At 39.7% G+C, this 16,270-nt stretch overlaps 2 protein-coding genes across 2 annotated transcripts; one reads left to right on the forward strand and one right to left on the reverse strand.

Annotated features, from left to right (window-relative positions):
* Nucleotides 1-5,034: 5,034 nt before the first annotated feature.
* Nucleotides 5,035-7,491, reverse strand: LOC135483596 (uncharacterized). The gene has a single exon (XM_064764608.1). It carries the CDS (start codon nucleotides 7,489-7,491, stop codon nucleotides 5,035-5,037), a length of 2,457 nt encoding a protein of 818 aa, XP_064620678.1.
* A 3,194-nt stretch (nucleotides 7,492-10,685) lies between these two features.
* LOC135483687 (uncharacterized) lies at nucleotides 10,686-15,434 on the forward strand. The gene has a single exon (XM_064764717.1). The coding sequence runs from the start codon at nucleotides 10,686-10,688 to the stop codon at nucleotides 15,432-15,434; it is 4,749 nt and encodes a 1,582-aa protein (XP_064620787.1).
* The last annotated feature ends 836 nt before the right edge of the window (nucleotides 15,435-16,270 follow it).

Here is a 16,270-nt window from a genome sequence, read left to right on the forward strand (position 1 = left end):
TAACAGCCATACAGAGATGCCAAAATGTCGTCCAGAGAAAGCTAGTTCAGTCAATTTTGTACATTTATTCTTTGCTTCCCATAAATTAGCACAGTCATCAATGATAAATAATGTTTGATGATCTTGACTTTTTAGTACATTAACAGCATCTTCTAAGCAGGCATTTAAATCGCTCAACACTAACTTAGCTGGGTAAATGTGTATATTTTTGTCTTGTGCGATCCATGGTCTATCTTGATAAGTTTTGTTCATGTTAATTGTAGGGCAAAATATCACGATATCGTCGAATTTTTTCTGAAACTCTTGTTCTAGTAAGTCAAGAACAAAATATGTTTTGCCACAGTCTGTCATGCCACACACTAACATATTGAATGGAGTGTGACAATAGTGAAATGTTTCCATTTTATTTTAACGTACAATTCCTTCCACACGCTTGTTCTCAATCCCCACTAGACCATCTGCTACAATGTAGACTAGCATGTCATATTCTGTTTCAGTACTTCGTGTTAGTTCGAGTTGTAAGCCATGTTTAATATTTGACATGATTGTTCCAGATCCATGCAAAGTATTATCTTCTGTACTTCGCAGATCAATCCACAACGCATACTTGTGTTTGTCGTAGAATTTTTCGACATCCATCATACAGTCCTCAGAGTGCTTAAGATCTTCTGGCATATAAAGCCGTTTGATTTCATCGAACTGATTGTAACCCTTCATTCCAGATTTGTAGATGCAATGTGAGATCCCATTTGAAGTGATGGTTACATTGGTGATATCTGGATTCTGAAAACTCGTATTTTCTGAGTCATACTCAGCGAAATTTTTCTGGAAAAATATCAGAATCCCCTTTGTAGATTTGCGGTTAACATCTACATTGATATTCACTCGTTTATTCTTTCCAATTGACTCTGTCCTCAAAAGATGCACATCTTCATACAACCATATCATCTGAGAGTTATACACAGATTCAATGGTTTGAGCCAGTGCATCTGAGGTGATCGTTTCATATTCATGCTGAATATCAGTCACAGCATATGTCTTTGAGGATGCTGTTCCAGCGACAACATACTTTGCATCGTTGAATTTGATGTTATACTCGATGGACTCCAAAATAGCTGCTGGGTAAAAGGGTGCATGTGTATCAAACAGTTCTGACTCAATAGGAATGCAGTAACGGTCCTCAAAGACTGTTTTGATACCATCTTTTCGCTGATCCTTCACAATTCCTTGCTGTACTCGATTCTTTCGTTGTTTCTCAGTGAGCCAAAAGTCCTTGAAAGTGTTGTAGATGAAGGCTTTATTCACTTCACTCATGTGTCGACCTCCCATACTTGTTGTGATTCCATCCACAATATTTCGACCAACATTAGCCACAAATGTAGCGGGTGTAGCATTGGCTGCATTGCTCGCTTTTGATGTGGTAGAAAGTTTAAACGTGAGCTTCATGCTTCCAGGAACAATCACTTGTCCTTTCTCAAGCTTGGGAATCTTCACATAAAGTGTTTCACCTGGATTCACAGAATTGGGGTTATGCGTGATGACCTCAACATTTCTTTTGGCTTTCAATCCTCTAGATTCTTTATCTGTACGATAGGGATCTAAGTATTTACCATAGGATGTCTCCATTTATTATAAGAATAAAAAATAAAATGTTAAAATAAATAAGTAATTTATATTCTAACTTTGGTTCAAATGATGGTCAAATTCAAGACATTCAAGACAAGTTCAATGCAGACATCCTCAAGGTTAAAGATAGATTTAATTTGTGGGATTATGAGATTGACAAAGTACTAGTTGAAATTAAAGAAGAGATCCTCAAGGTTAAAAACAGTCCGTGGGGTGCAGACGGTATAACAGCGTCTAAAGTCAATACTAAAGTGGATCAACTTGAGATATCAGTGAATGATAGTTTCATCAAATTAGAAATATGGTGGGCTATCGTTGGAACTTATTTAGACTATATGTTCACCCGTAGAAGATGGTAAAATGTACCAAAAGAAATGAAAGAACTTCCTTCGTTGCAAATTGAGTAACATGTTTATAATATGTCTTTACATTATAAACATGTTACTACCTTCTCAACCGTGAGTCAATAATATTTTCAGGATCTAAGCCTTCTTTGTGTTTAACTGTTGACTCAATTTTAGCTTCTTTTTCAACGTGATCAACCTCTGATTCTTCATCAATTGTAGCTAGCACTTGTGTCACACGCTGCAAAGCATCAAGTCTAACTCTAGAATCATCATTCAATATTGCATGCACTCCCTCAATATTTTTTACAGTGTAAGTTCTATTGGACCATATTTGTTTGTAACCTTTAGTAAATATAGGTCTCTTTAACTTCTTTCTAACACTTTCACCTGTTTTAAATTTGTACTCAACTGGCATAGACTTTTCAGCATTTAATTCAATCAACTCACTTTCATGATGCGCAGCTTCATTAGGAGCATAGTTTAAAATTCCACTATGTGGTCTACTATTGTACGCTGAAATGTACTCTTGCAAATGATCAACCCATTTTACTGAATTTCGTTCGGTAAAGTCCTTGAACATCATCTCTTTAATGGTTCTAGATAGTCTATCAATAAGTCCTAGCGCATGATGATCTCCTATGTCCACTGTATCATGCTTGATGTTTAACTCTTTGAATAGGTCTTGTACTGGCCTATTCAGGAATTCATTGCCAGAGTCTGTAATAATAAGTGTGATTGGGCTCGCAAGTGTGTAAATTTTTTCAAACCCATTTTTCACCTCAAATTTTGTCTTATTTTTTAAAGCTTCGGCATAGGCTTTTCTAGTAAATGTATCAATAGCAAGAAGTATCCATTTATATCCTTTATTTTGCCTTGAGTAATTTGACATGTCTAAAAGATCCATAAACCATAGAGCATTCTCACGATAGGCTATAATGTGCCCCTGGATCTTTTGTGGTTGCTTTTTATGTAGTTGATAACTTTTTTGCTGCTTTACAAATGCATCGATGTCGTTGAATTTTATGCTAGGGTCTTTCTTCTTCATGATTCTATAAAATTTTAAAGCAGATGGATAGTAGTACTTCGCATATTCTTCTTGCATCATATTTATTTTAGAGAATAGTTTGAACCAAAAGACCTACAGTAATTAATCCTATTGTAAATGGTAGATGACTCACTTCGCTCGCGTGTACAATGCTAGCTTCACTCGCATTGAGTGAAGCTATAGGTTTTTTACTCGTGCTCAGTGTGCTTGCTGTGTTCGCTGTCACTTGTCGCTTTTTTCTGATATTTATATGGGAGTTGATGCCAAAAGTTGTATTTTCTGTAGCGGTCAACAAAGAGTTATTATACCCTTCAATTGTACCAATATGTAAACGCATATGACTCGGCACAAGTTGTAACCCTAAACCAACGGCGAAATCTAGTCGCGTCCCTGCTTTTTCTAAAGCGTATGCATACGCTTGTTTTGAGTGAATTAATATACTCGCTGACTGAAATGTTTTGATGGAGTCAACTAACGTTTGACCTTGTATCGCATCTTCCACCAAGATTCCAAACTGCTTTTGCGTGTCTAAGGAGTCTAAAATATCTTGTCTGATCATAGTTTGTGCGCCTAGGATGCAATACACGTAGGTCCTAATGGACTCATTGATTCTACTCATGCCTGCTTTAGTCAACCCTTTACTGTCTAAAGCGATAAAATTGGTCCAGTCATCTGAATAGATGAAAGACAGTGTATCAATGTATAGCCTACGATGATCAGCATACACATATCCTTTTTTGTCTGCATTGAACGGGAACCTGCTCGGATCATTTAAGTAATAGTTACCATTGTCCATGACGATGTCTAGCGCTTGCATTTTGCCTTTGTGAAAGTAGTTGAAGTCTACCCTGCCAAATTCAAGCTTTAAATTTTCATAGGCTTGTGTGCTATAGGGATTTTTCTTTAAATTAAAGTCAGGATTTTCTGGTAATGGAATTTTTAGCTGATGTAATATCTTTCTAATGGTGAAGTACACGTGGAATCTAAAGATGCTCTGTACTAAAGGGTCAGCATGGTTAACATGATTGTGCCATGATACACCGCAGCCAGACGTCGCACACCATAGTGCAAATTTGAATTGGTTTTCCCAGTTATCCAGGGTAGCATTTTTTAAATAGTCTTGTACTTGTGCATAGGTCGTAAATATTCTTGGAGGTGATTTATCCGGGAAAATGTCAATCGTATCGTACTCAAAGCTTTGATGTGGTGCTACTTGAATCTTCTGGTGGATGAAGGGGTCCTTGGTCAAAGAGGTATTCTTGTAAGTGATTGGATAGTTTGCATCTGGGTTAAATTTAAGATAAGGTGGAAATGTTTCCATTTTATCTATGATAAAAATTTTCTACGAGCACAGCGAGTGATGTCCTAGAGCCAATGTACTTATTCCATCAGCTTGGATCACTCGCTTGTCATCCGCTGCATCTAGTGCTACTTTGGTGACTTGCTCTGTGTAAAGTTGGTGATCTCGACTTCTGAAGACATTCATCCTTTTTTCGATGGGGACTTTACCCAGGAGCACGGACTTGTAGTCTTCAAAGGTGATATCCTTGTCAATCACATTCTTCTTGACACCTTTACATTTCTTTATTTGTGTTTTATCAGTGACATAGGAATACAGCTTAGATCTTAAGCCTATAAGTTCACTGATGACATGTCCAGCTTCTTCGTCTTTGAACTTGCCAATTACTTTCTTATTGACATCTGAAAACAACTCATGATCTTTTGGAAAATTAGAGAAGTCATACAAGTGAGCATCTTTCTGCATGTCTTTGTAGATATCATCAGTCTGTATGTTATAGACTAATGAGTCTGTATCTGTGTAGAGCGGTTGTGCTTTGTCTCCATATTTTTTCATCATATGATTATAGTGGAAGTCATACATATGCTCTTTAGAGAGGTCTAAAATCGCTTGCCCCATAAATATTGGCTTATTGAGATAGACTTCTGCTTTTTGACGTTCTACCATGAGTAGATCTTTGCAGAAGATTTTGTGCGATGTGTAGTTGTTACTATTGACTATTTTCGAAGCTGATCGGCAGTTGTGGCTAATGTAATATCTTTTCTACGCCTTACTGACTCCATAGTTTTCCCAAATATCGCATTGTTCATCAATTTGAAGAAGTCTTTTTCGAAGTCATTTTTGGCATTTGCACGTTGGCTTGTGTTGAAGTCAATGTATTCTTTCAAGAAGTTAGACTCTTCGTAACTTACACCTCTGTGGATCTTAGTCAGTTTGAGACCTTGACTCAAATAGAACTTCAAGATCTTGTGATGCACAATATAGTTTTTCTTGTCTTGCAAATTAGGAATGAGCTTGTCATTCTTGTGCTCAGGAGCAAGAGGATAATCATTGTGAAGCTGGTGAAGATGGACTGGATATTCTAGGTCAACTTCAAGCGTGCAGGCGGTGTCTTGCCACTGGGAAAAGTCCTTCATCCATTTGAAATTTCTAACTGGTAAATCTTGACCCATGGCGACACCATACAAGTTGTTAGCATCAACATAGGTGATGTAACTTGTAGGTTGATTTTCATCATAGTCTTTCAGGAGTGGATTATTTGCTTTGCCATATCTGTGACTTGCTTGACATACTCCTCCACGAATACCTAATTCGAAGAAATTGTACATGTCCACATCTGTGATGAGTTCGATTTCAACCTTCGTCATTTTAAGCATCGCTTGCCATGACAGACCTGGAGATGTGAAGAAGAATGCGGGGTCTAAATTATAGATGTTCATGCAGGTCTGTCTAAAGTTTTCAATAATGTCAGCTAGGAGTAGAACATCGGTTTCAAGGTATAACTTGTGATATTCTTGGAAGGTTTGACAGTTGAACTTATCCCACACATGTTGGGCATGTAGGTACTCCTCTTGGGAAATTTTGGTACCATTGAAGGTGGAATAAAATTCTTCAATGGATGGTAATTGTTTACGTTGAAATTTTTTGTATGAGTCAACCCATTCATAAGGATAGACACCTTTTCTTGTTACGAGGTCAAAGTGTTCACCATTAAACTTTGTAGCTAAATTTTTCTTTTGCTGATTAGGCAAATTCTTAGCTAGATTTGCTAGTGAAGACTGCATTAACCTGTAAGAGTCAAGGAATCTTATTTCAATTTGATCATCATTGATAGGTAAGACCTTGCTGAAAGATATGTAATTTTCAGAGTTTGAGGCGATGACGTTCAGTCTCCCTTTTAAATTTTTCACAAACAGATGTGCATCATAGCCTGACAAATTGTGAAAGTATACAGGTATGAACTTTGGAGAATTGAAGAGTAGATTACAATTTCTATGCACTGCTCCTCTGTATTCACCTGTGAAATGATTGTGATCACGAACTTTGAAATTTTGTGCTGTGAACATTTTGTCACAGAGATAACAGTTTCTAGCAAAATTGTAAGTAGTTTGCTGCTGTTGAGTCAAAGCATCCATTGGCTTAGGATTGAATAGAATTTTTGATCCAATCTGCTCACAGATAGAAGTTACTGTATTGGCAAAGTGTTCACCAATGTCTTCATCTTCTGCCTGCTGAATATAGGTAAACATCTTATTTTTCCTCGCTATTTGCGACTGATCATACTGGATATAGATCGCATAACTGTTTGGAATATGCTGTTGGTTTTGAACTGTTTTTTCGCCAAGATTTTGGTTGACTTTTTTTAGTGAACATTCAAAGTCAGCGATGATCACAACTTGATGTTTTTGTTGTGCTTTCAAGTTAGTGAATAGCAAGTTGTTCTTTCCATCTGAAGGCATCCTAACTTTGACACATTCAAACTGTACACAGTTATCAAGATGTTCATGGTACCATTTATCAAGGAGTTCGCTCGTTGATGCTGAAATAACTTTCATGCATCTGAAGCATACTTTGACCTGTCCATTGTGTTTTGAATGTGAGGCAGATACAAGCCTTGAGAAATTTTTGATCCACGCATAATGGTAATTAGCATTGTCTTTGACAGCTTCCATGCTCTCATTTTCTGATGTGCCATCTTCTTTGTAATGTAGGAGATTAATGTACTTGTCTTCCGCTAGAATTCTTTCAGAGACTCTAGCTGGGTAAATGGTAGTTTCTTCACCCTTTTTGAAGACTATCTGTCTAGGGGTAAATGTAAACACATTGACTCCAAGGCCAGGATTGTTCTTCTCAAATTTGTCAATATCTTTAAGAGTAACTGGATAGTCAAGACCTTTGAACATGTGATCGAATTCAGATCGGTTGTAATTTGACACATATTCTGTATGCTTCGGAATATTTAACAAGGCAGCTTCAACAGAGTATCTGAAGCAAAGCTGATCAGTATTTTGTACATTGATCACCGCTTTTTTCCTTTGAATCTGTTGGGGTAAAGGGATATAGGAAGATCCTGAAAGTGGTTGATATTTTACAGTGTGCAGCTCAATCTTGGTCACTTCTAAAAAAATCCAACCAGAGCCTTTCTGGATAAGATTCTTCAGTTCCTTAAGCATATCTTCGATGAGTCATAATGAGTCGATGAGTCATAATTAAGTTCTTGACCTACGCCAAGGATATGTCTAGATCGTAGCTGAAACTCTTGAACTTCAGTCTTCCTTTTCATCGAAATATACAGGACAATGTTGATTTTTAAACTATTGTGCTGAGTTTCGACTTTAACTTTATCTTGTAAAACTGTTTTAACTTTCTCAAGGAAGGGTTGTATCCCAATTTTGGGTAGACCTTGCATCCTGAAATGGTTAACATAGCCTTTGAAAGCAGAGTTGACTTTCACGAAGGAGGTTGAATCGGTATGTTGTTTGATCAGCTCCTGGATGAATTTTTTAGTCATTTAACTTTTGACATTGATGTCAAGCTCCTTGGCCTTTTTGAAAAGATCAGATTTTAAAATACGTTTAATTGGTTCCTTGGTCAAGAGTGCTTTCAATTTCTCAATATTGAGATGCTGGAAATTTTTGTGACCAAGATCCTTAACTTGCTGTAAAAGTGGCTTCCTTATAGAAATTTTTGCTTTTACAGCTTTTGGTTTGATGTCAGACAGATTCACATTCTGAATTTTGTCCTCTAAAATTGTGTCCAGTTGTTCTTTTTTGAATTTTCTAGCATTGACTCCAAGTCTTTGTGCAAGAACTCGTTTCTCAATTTGAGATAAGTCAGCGACTGGCTTGTCAATCTTCACTTCAACATTGTTGAAAGTATTTGGAATTTGTTGAAGCTGATCGAGTAGATTATCTCTACTGAGTGATCCATAATTTTTAACTTTCTGTCTAAAGGCGAGTATTTTCAACTCGTCGGTGGATAGTATTTCAGTTGAGCTATTTTCAATATTTCTTAGCGTCGTGGATGTCTCCATTTATATATTACAAAATAATTTTTCATTAAGTCACGTCATGGAAAGGGGAGTTTCAGTTATGGTTATGGTAAGTCATTTTAAAACCAAGTTTTATGGTTTTAAATTGACAAAGACGCTAAGAAATATTAATATTTACCCACTGAGGGACTTTCCACAGACGAGATCAAAATACTGCCTATTGAAGTGAATTTTAGATTTCTACATAATCACCACTTGGTCTAAAATGTAGAATTCAGGGCTCACGACACCCATGATGATTTTGATGTAAATCATCATGGGTGAAGGTTCATTTATTATAGGAAGAAATATTTTTTTTAGATTTCTTCTAAAAATTCTGCTGCTAAGGATACATTTTGATAGTATAGTTCGTAGTCAATTTTCTTTCCCTTTTCCCTGTTTTCTTCTTTCGTAATAGGCTGTAAATTTCTCCAATTCCAGCATGATAAGTTCTTCTTCAACGGTATGGTCAAAATGTGACTGTGGAAGAATATGGTCAATGTGCCAATAGTCACCATAGTTTTCCCATGTCATATTGACATCAAATTGATATTCAATCCATTTGTACAAACCATCTAGAAGACATCCAATAACTTCTTCAAGTTTAGATTTTTTCTGTTTTTCACGAAGACAATGATAAAGACGTGATGAAAGATTACGCGATATTTTAAAAGAATTGTCAGTCGATCTTTTGTCTAATTGATATTTTGTATCATATTTGTTTGAACACGGTTTACAACTGTATCTTCTTCCACATTTACATTTTTTATCTTTTTCAAAATCGTCCAGTAATTTTTCTTCGAAACATTTTTTACAATCTCGTGTAAGATATTCCATTTTATATTATACACAATAATATTTTTTGATTAGATATACGTTTGGAAAGGGTATTCCCCTTTTTTTAAGTTTCGGTTTTGTAGAAGGTGTGTACTTTTGAAAAATTGTACAATTGTGTAAAGCGAGCGAAGGTGAGCGAAATGAGGAAATTTGAGAAACGTGTTGACTGAGATTTGACTGAGGGAAAAATTAATGAAAATTTATCAAAATGAGAGAAGTTGTGTGACGTAATGACTGGAATTTGACTGAGTTTTGTTTGACTAGGATTTGACTGGAAAGGGTGAGGAAATTTGTGAAACGTGTTGACTGGGATTTGACTGAAAGGGATGTCAGTCAAATGTAGGTTGGGTTAGAACTCTCACTTTTACCCTACTCATGCGATATGAGAGTGGATTTTCCGACCGAATTAAGTATTTGCTGGCTCCTTTTCTCTATTTGTTATTATCTTTAAGTGATTACGACACTTTTATGTCATAATTACCTGCACTTTTAAACAGGCGTACTGTGGACTGGCAAGCACAGTTGCGTTCTGCAATAGCGTGTTTTTTTTTCGAATTGCATATCATGTTGCGATCACCAACCATGCAGCTTGCCTTAGGCAGCTGACTCACCTTGTTTGCATGACCTGTCACTCACAATGCCATTCAGGCCACTAACCAATCACCATCTACTTCTTTATATGTCTTAACCAATTATCGTGTTGTATGTACTTTATATATTACTATGTTGTTTTACAATAAATTAGAGTTAGTAAGAATATCAAGCCTTCTACATCTCTGTGTTTACAACGATACAATATCAAAGCCACGTGCTAGAAGGCCCCGGACTCTCCTTTCCTGATTGCCCAATGTGGATAGAGTTACCCGTCTGACTTGAGACCACATTGTTGGTGCCGTGACCAGGATCGAAATACTGACAATCAGAAGTCACAAACTAATAAACTTTTCGCATAGGCGGATACGATACTGACCGAAGAGGAAACTCCGGACATACGTCTGCTACAACAGACAATAAAGAACATTCGACAACGGATTAAAACTATTGAAACCTTGGATGAGGATCTAGCCAATGCAGCGGCAAACGATGATGACTTCGATCGCCTTCTCACCGAAGCCGACGATTATCAAATCGAGGTAAGCGAGAAACTTGCCACCTACGAACATTTTATAGAACAGCAACCGAAAACCGAACCGCTCACAACAGGTGCCACAGCAGCACGTCCACCGAACTTTACCAGGAAGGTAAACCTACCGAAACTGTCTTTGGCACCGTTCACCGGTGATATCCTGAAGTGGCAGTCATTTAAGGACAGTTTCGACGCGGCAGTAGATCGAGACACTACTTTGGACTGTTCAAAAGTTTCAATATCTTAAAGCGCATTTGAAAGATGAAGCCGCACGTGTAGTGGAGGGTCTACCCCTCACCAATGACAACTACGCTCACGCCGTAGAACTCCTGTCGAAACGCTATGGACAAAAACAAAAGGTGTGTGCCGCCTACATGAAGGCCCTTTGGAAACTAGATTGTCCATCGGGCACCCTTTCTAGTTTGACTCAGTTCTATGATTCCATCGAATCATACACACGTGGATTAAACGCACTTGGAAAGAAAGAAGACTCCTATGGTGATCTTCTTGTACCCATCATCCAGGAAAAGCTTCCCGCAACCATGAGAAGACAACTCGCACGAGATGATGACACTGAGGGTGAGTGGACACTTGATAAATTACGGAAAGCTATCCGCCACGAAATCGACTCCATTCAGGCTGCAGACGCAATTGATTCCCTCGTTCTTGACGACAACCCGCCGGCAACTGCAGCATTCTTTACCACAACCAAGAAAACGATGCCATACTTTCACCGCCCGTATCCCTGCGTGTTCTGTAAGCAACAGGGCCACAAATCTGGACATTGCACTACTGTCACTTCGAAAAAGGAACGGAATGCAATCGTAAAACGGGACAAACTTTGTACAAACTGTTTTTCTAAACGCCATACAAACTACGACTGCCAGTCAGTCTTTCGCTGCCGAGATTGTAGCGGAAAACACCACACTTCCCTCTGTCTGAGCCAGACCCAAAAGGATAAGTCTAATCGCCACAAGGATAACAACAAGCGCCATGATGAGCAACCACGAACCAGCAACCCAGAAGACAAGCGAGGGAAACAACAGCAGGAAACACACCAGCTCTTCACTTCAAACGGAGACGGCCGCCACCCTGTTTTACTAAAAACTGCGGTGACACAACTCTACGCTGGAAATTCTTCACTACGTGGAACAGTACTATTCGACGAAGGATCGCAGCGTACTTTCATAACGGAGAGTATCGCACGGAAGCTCGACTTAAATCCGATTGGAAACGAAAATATGTGTGTCAGTACCTTCGGCGCGAGTTCACCGGCAGGGGTGCAGTCGCTTCCGATCGTTTATGTTGTCCTCCACGATCGGGAAAATTCTGGGGAAATCACTGTACGCGCTCTTGTTGTGCCGCAAATCACTACGCCCATGCAGAATCTAGTAAATCCGGATGTTGCTAACTTGCCTCATCTACGTAACCTAGCGCTTGCACACCCGCCAACTTACATGGATACATTCGAAATTGCCCTCCTAATTGGAGCCGATCAGTTTTGGAATATTTTGGGAAATCACATTGTTCGGGGCAAAGGCCCTATTGCTGTGTCATCCAAGCTTGGATATTTGCTATCAGGTCCAAACCCCACAGTTACCGCTTCAGTGTTTTCCACGAATGTCATGAACGTATCAGTCGCCACCCAACTCGAAAAATTCTGGGACATTGAAAGCATTGGAATAACGGACAAAACTACGACAAAGGACATTACGTATGAAGATTACACCGAAACCCATTTACGCAAGGAAGACAACCGATATATTGCCAAACTACCATGGAGAGAGGACCATCCGCCACTCCCAACAAACTACAACGTTTGCCGAGCCCGGACCCGAAACATGGTTCGCCGCTTAACACCTTACCTGAGGAAAGTATATCATCGCATCATCCATGATCAAGTTAACAGAGGTTTTGTTGATATTGTAGAAGAGGACGATTTCCACCAAGGACATTATCTTCCACACCACCCCGTCAAAAAGGACTCAGAAACAACACCAATAAGGGTGGTATATGATTGCTCGTGCAAAACAGCGAACGGAAACAGTCTCAACGATTGTTTGGACGCCGGGCCCCCTCTACTCAATGACTTAGCCGCCATTCTTCTGCGTTTTAGGACTCAGAAATTTGGATTATCAGCAGATCTGGAGAAGGCCTTTCTACACATCGGATTGGACGAAAGTGACCAACAGTGGACCAAATTCCTATGGCTAAGCGATCCCGATGACCCCGAATCTCCCTTCACCGTTTTCCAATTCAAAGCCATACTGTTTGGAGCAGTCTGCTCACCGTTCATACTGAATGCAACTGTGAAGCACCATCTAGAGATGAACGCGAGCCCCGTATCACAGGACATTAGCAAGAATACATACGTCGACAACATCATCAGCGGGGCAGAAACAGTAGAGGATTTAGTGAATTACTATCACGAGGCAAACATGCTCACAAAAGACGCCAGATTCAACTTACGGGAATGGGCTACCAACTCAGTGGAACTACGTAACATTGCACAAAACGAAAACCGCGCTAACTCCGATCCGGAAACCAATGTATTGGGGATAACTTGGAATACCAATACAGACGAATTAGCATATCCAGATAAACACGCACGCTCCACGGACAATGATAAAACATTGACAAAACGCGAGTGTTTAAAGATTACTGCCGGGATTTACGACCCCCTGGGATTCTTTGCTCCAACGCACATTCGTGCCAAAATGTTCATCCAAAAACTCTGGCGCGAAAATCTTCAGTGGGATGAACCCATGTCTGAAGAGCTACATAATGAATGGATTAATCTTAATCAGGATCTGTTGGCCGCAACTGCCATTACTGTACCAAGACCATACTTCAGCTCCATGCAAACTGACGCACCATACCAACTGCACGTGTTTTGTGATGCCAGTGCCGGAGCTTACGGATGTGTTGTTTACCTACGTCAAGTCAACACAAACACTGTGTCTATTGTTATGTCAAAGGCCAGGGTGACTCCTGTAAAAACACTAACAATTCCACGCGCAGAACTCATGGCAGCCTTACTAGGCGCACGACTGCTCAACTTCGTCACTGACAGTTTGAAGGAACAACTGGCTATAACAGGGTCAATGTTATGGTCAGACAGCCAGATTGTGTTACATTGGCTCAGCAGTGACAAAAAACTGCCGTGTTTTGTACAAAATCGAATCACGGAAATCAAAGCTTGTGACGTCATCACCGAATTCCGGTACTGCCCCACCGATGCAAACCCCGCAGACCTGGTCTCACGTGGAGTATCTGCTGAAAACCTCTCTGAAAACAATCTGTGGTGGACCGGACCGGATTGGCTGAAAACCGGAGATTGGCCAACGCGCGAAATAGGTCAACCTGATGTGCAAACAGTACTTGCTGCCATCGCTAACGAGGAAGCAATTAACACTGTAAATGTCAACAATGTCGCGTGCCAGCCCGCTGTGCCTTGCGGGATAATGAACATTCTTGACTCTGAGCGATATAGTTCTTTGCGGCGGCTCTTACGCCTCAGCGCTCTCGTGCTGCGATTCATCAACAACCTCAAAAGTAAGAAGGAAAATCGCCTGCATGCGGAGTTAAATGCTAGTGAAATAAATGAGGCGGAACAAAGATGGATCAAAGACACTCAAGTGTTTTACTACAGAGAGGAAATGAAGAACCTCAAAATGAAAGCAGAGACACTGGGAACTCTTGCGCGTCAATTATGGCTCTTCATTGACAATGATGGCATTTTGCGAGTAGGAGGCCGACTCCATAATGCACCCATGCGATACAGCATGAAGTTTCCCATCTTGATTCCACCGAAAAGCCGACTTGCAGCTCTTATCGTTCTTGACTGCCACGCCAAAAAAAACCATTCAGGACTACAATCCACAATCACTTATATTCGATACAGATATTGGATCACACAGATCCGCGTCACTGTGAAAACTCTTCTACGAACATGCGTCATATGTAAGTTCATATATGGCAAACCATACAGGAAACCGATTCCTGCTCCACTACAATCGTTCCGTTTACTGGAAGCCCATTCATTTACGGTTACAGGCGTGGATTTCACTGGAGCCCTGTTCGTCAAAGATGGTACAAGGGAGACGAAGGCATACATTTGCCTGTTCACGTGTGCAGTCACGCGCGCAATTCATCTAGAATTAGTGCTGGACATGTCATCTGAAACATTTATCAGAGCTTTCCGGAGATTCGTTGCCAGACGTTCGCTCCCAAGCAAAATGGTATCGGATAATGGGTCTACTTATTTGGCAGCAGCAAACGAACTAACAGAACTGTTTAAATCCCGTTCAGTCAAAAGGTACTTGGCAGACCGTAGAGTACAATGGATTAACATTCCCAAACGTGCTCCCTGGTGGGGTGGGTTTTGGGAGAGACTCATCGGACTAACAAAAACGTCACTCAAAAAAGTGCTTGGTCGGGCCTTTGTGTCAGTTGATGAACTCAATACGCTGTTAATCGAAGTGGAAGCAGGCCTGAACGACCGCCCGCTGACATATATTTCTGAGGATGTTGATGTGTCACCACTGTCACCATCCCACTTTCTGATGGGACATTCTATAACGGCACTGCCGTACGACGTGGATACAGATGAACTTGACGATCCAACATTTGGCCAACCACAGGATCTAAGAAACCATAACATTCGTCTTGGAAAGTTACAAGCTGATTTCTGGAAAAGATGGACTTCAGAATATCTTTCCTCTCTGCGCGAAAATGACCGTATCAGTGGCAAGGGTATAACACATAATATCGTATCAGTTGGCGACGTTGTTCAGATTGAGAACTCTTCTGTCCCACGCACTAGACGGAATCTTGGGGTGATCACAAAGGTGTACCCCGGTCGCGACAGACTAATTAGATCTGTTGATTTAAAAACAAAATCTGGTCAACTGAACCGCCCGATCGCGAAACTGTACCCCCTGGAGGTGAACTCAACCATGTTTAATGCGCCTGATGACAACGAAACACCGACTAAACCCCCTGCCGGTCCAATTGCGCAAGACACTAACAATGACGCCCGCGATAATGCGAGGCCAAAGCGTAAATCTGCTCTCAAGGCTCAGAACAAAATCAAAGACTGGGCAAAGGACTTACTTAACTAAGAGACTGCACACTTACTGTTGTGGAACTGACACTCTACTTATATATTATGCGCTTCTTTTCGGAGAATTCTTGCAACTGTATGCATAATCATGAATCGTCATTCTTATAGACAATTGAATATATGTTAGTCATTGGATTAATCGTTCATATATATTGCTTCGTTAAAGATTTCACATTAATGCATACTTTGAATTTGAATATACATTTAACTTGCCTTGAATTTCATTCGTTCACCATATTGTTGGTTTATCGAGTGAGACAATTTGTATAACTTTGACTAAGGTCAAGTAATCATGACCGTACTTCAGTATAATCTTACGTCGGTAGTTTAGTTACCATTTTCAATCGAATTTAACTTTGACTCAAATATTCACGCATTCAATATTAGATGCTTTCACATGTTCATTTACTTGTCTAATCTTGTGAACAGACTTGCAGATAATTGCACTTCCTGCTCACAGTTAATCTTGCTTTAGCCATGTATTTTACTTGTTTGATTTTTAGACTAGGAACTTAATCTGGTTACTTTCTTCAAACTGGTACTTTGGATTACGGTATAAAATAACACAACGCAATCTTTCAATTATTTCACGGACAACTGACCGGATATCTTTAGAATTTCTTGATACATAGGAAACGCTGTTTCCCCTTTGATCTTTAAAGTGCAACGCAACCTTGTTTGTACTAGGACTTAGGATGATGAATACTTTGTTTGCTACATATGGAACTTGTTTACAATGCATGCTTGAGTTAATTAACTTGTTGAATGAATCTTTAGAAGTTGTAAACTTAGTAACTGGATCCGTTTATTCACTCCCACGTAACCTGCTGGGTT

Source organism: Lineus longissimus, chromosome 1 (genome assembly GCF_910592395.1).
Source record: "Lineus longissimus chromosome 1, tnLinLong1.2, whole genome shotgun sequence".
Classification (NCBI taxonomy): Eukaryota; Metazoa; Nemertea; class Pilidiophora; order Heteronemertea; family Lineidae; genus Lineus; species Lineus longissimus.

What these genes read in the sequence shown, in the direction of transcription:
- LOC135483687 (XM_064764717.1), top strand. Translation starts at nt 10,686, where the DNA reads ATGAAGGCCCTTTGGAAACTAGATTGTCCATCGGGCACCCTTTCTAGT.
- LOC135483596 (XM_064764608.1), bottom strand. Translation starts at nt 7,491, where the DNA reads ATGCTTAAGGAACTGAAGAATCTTATCCAGAAAGGCTCTGGTTGGATT.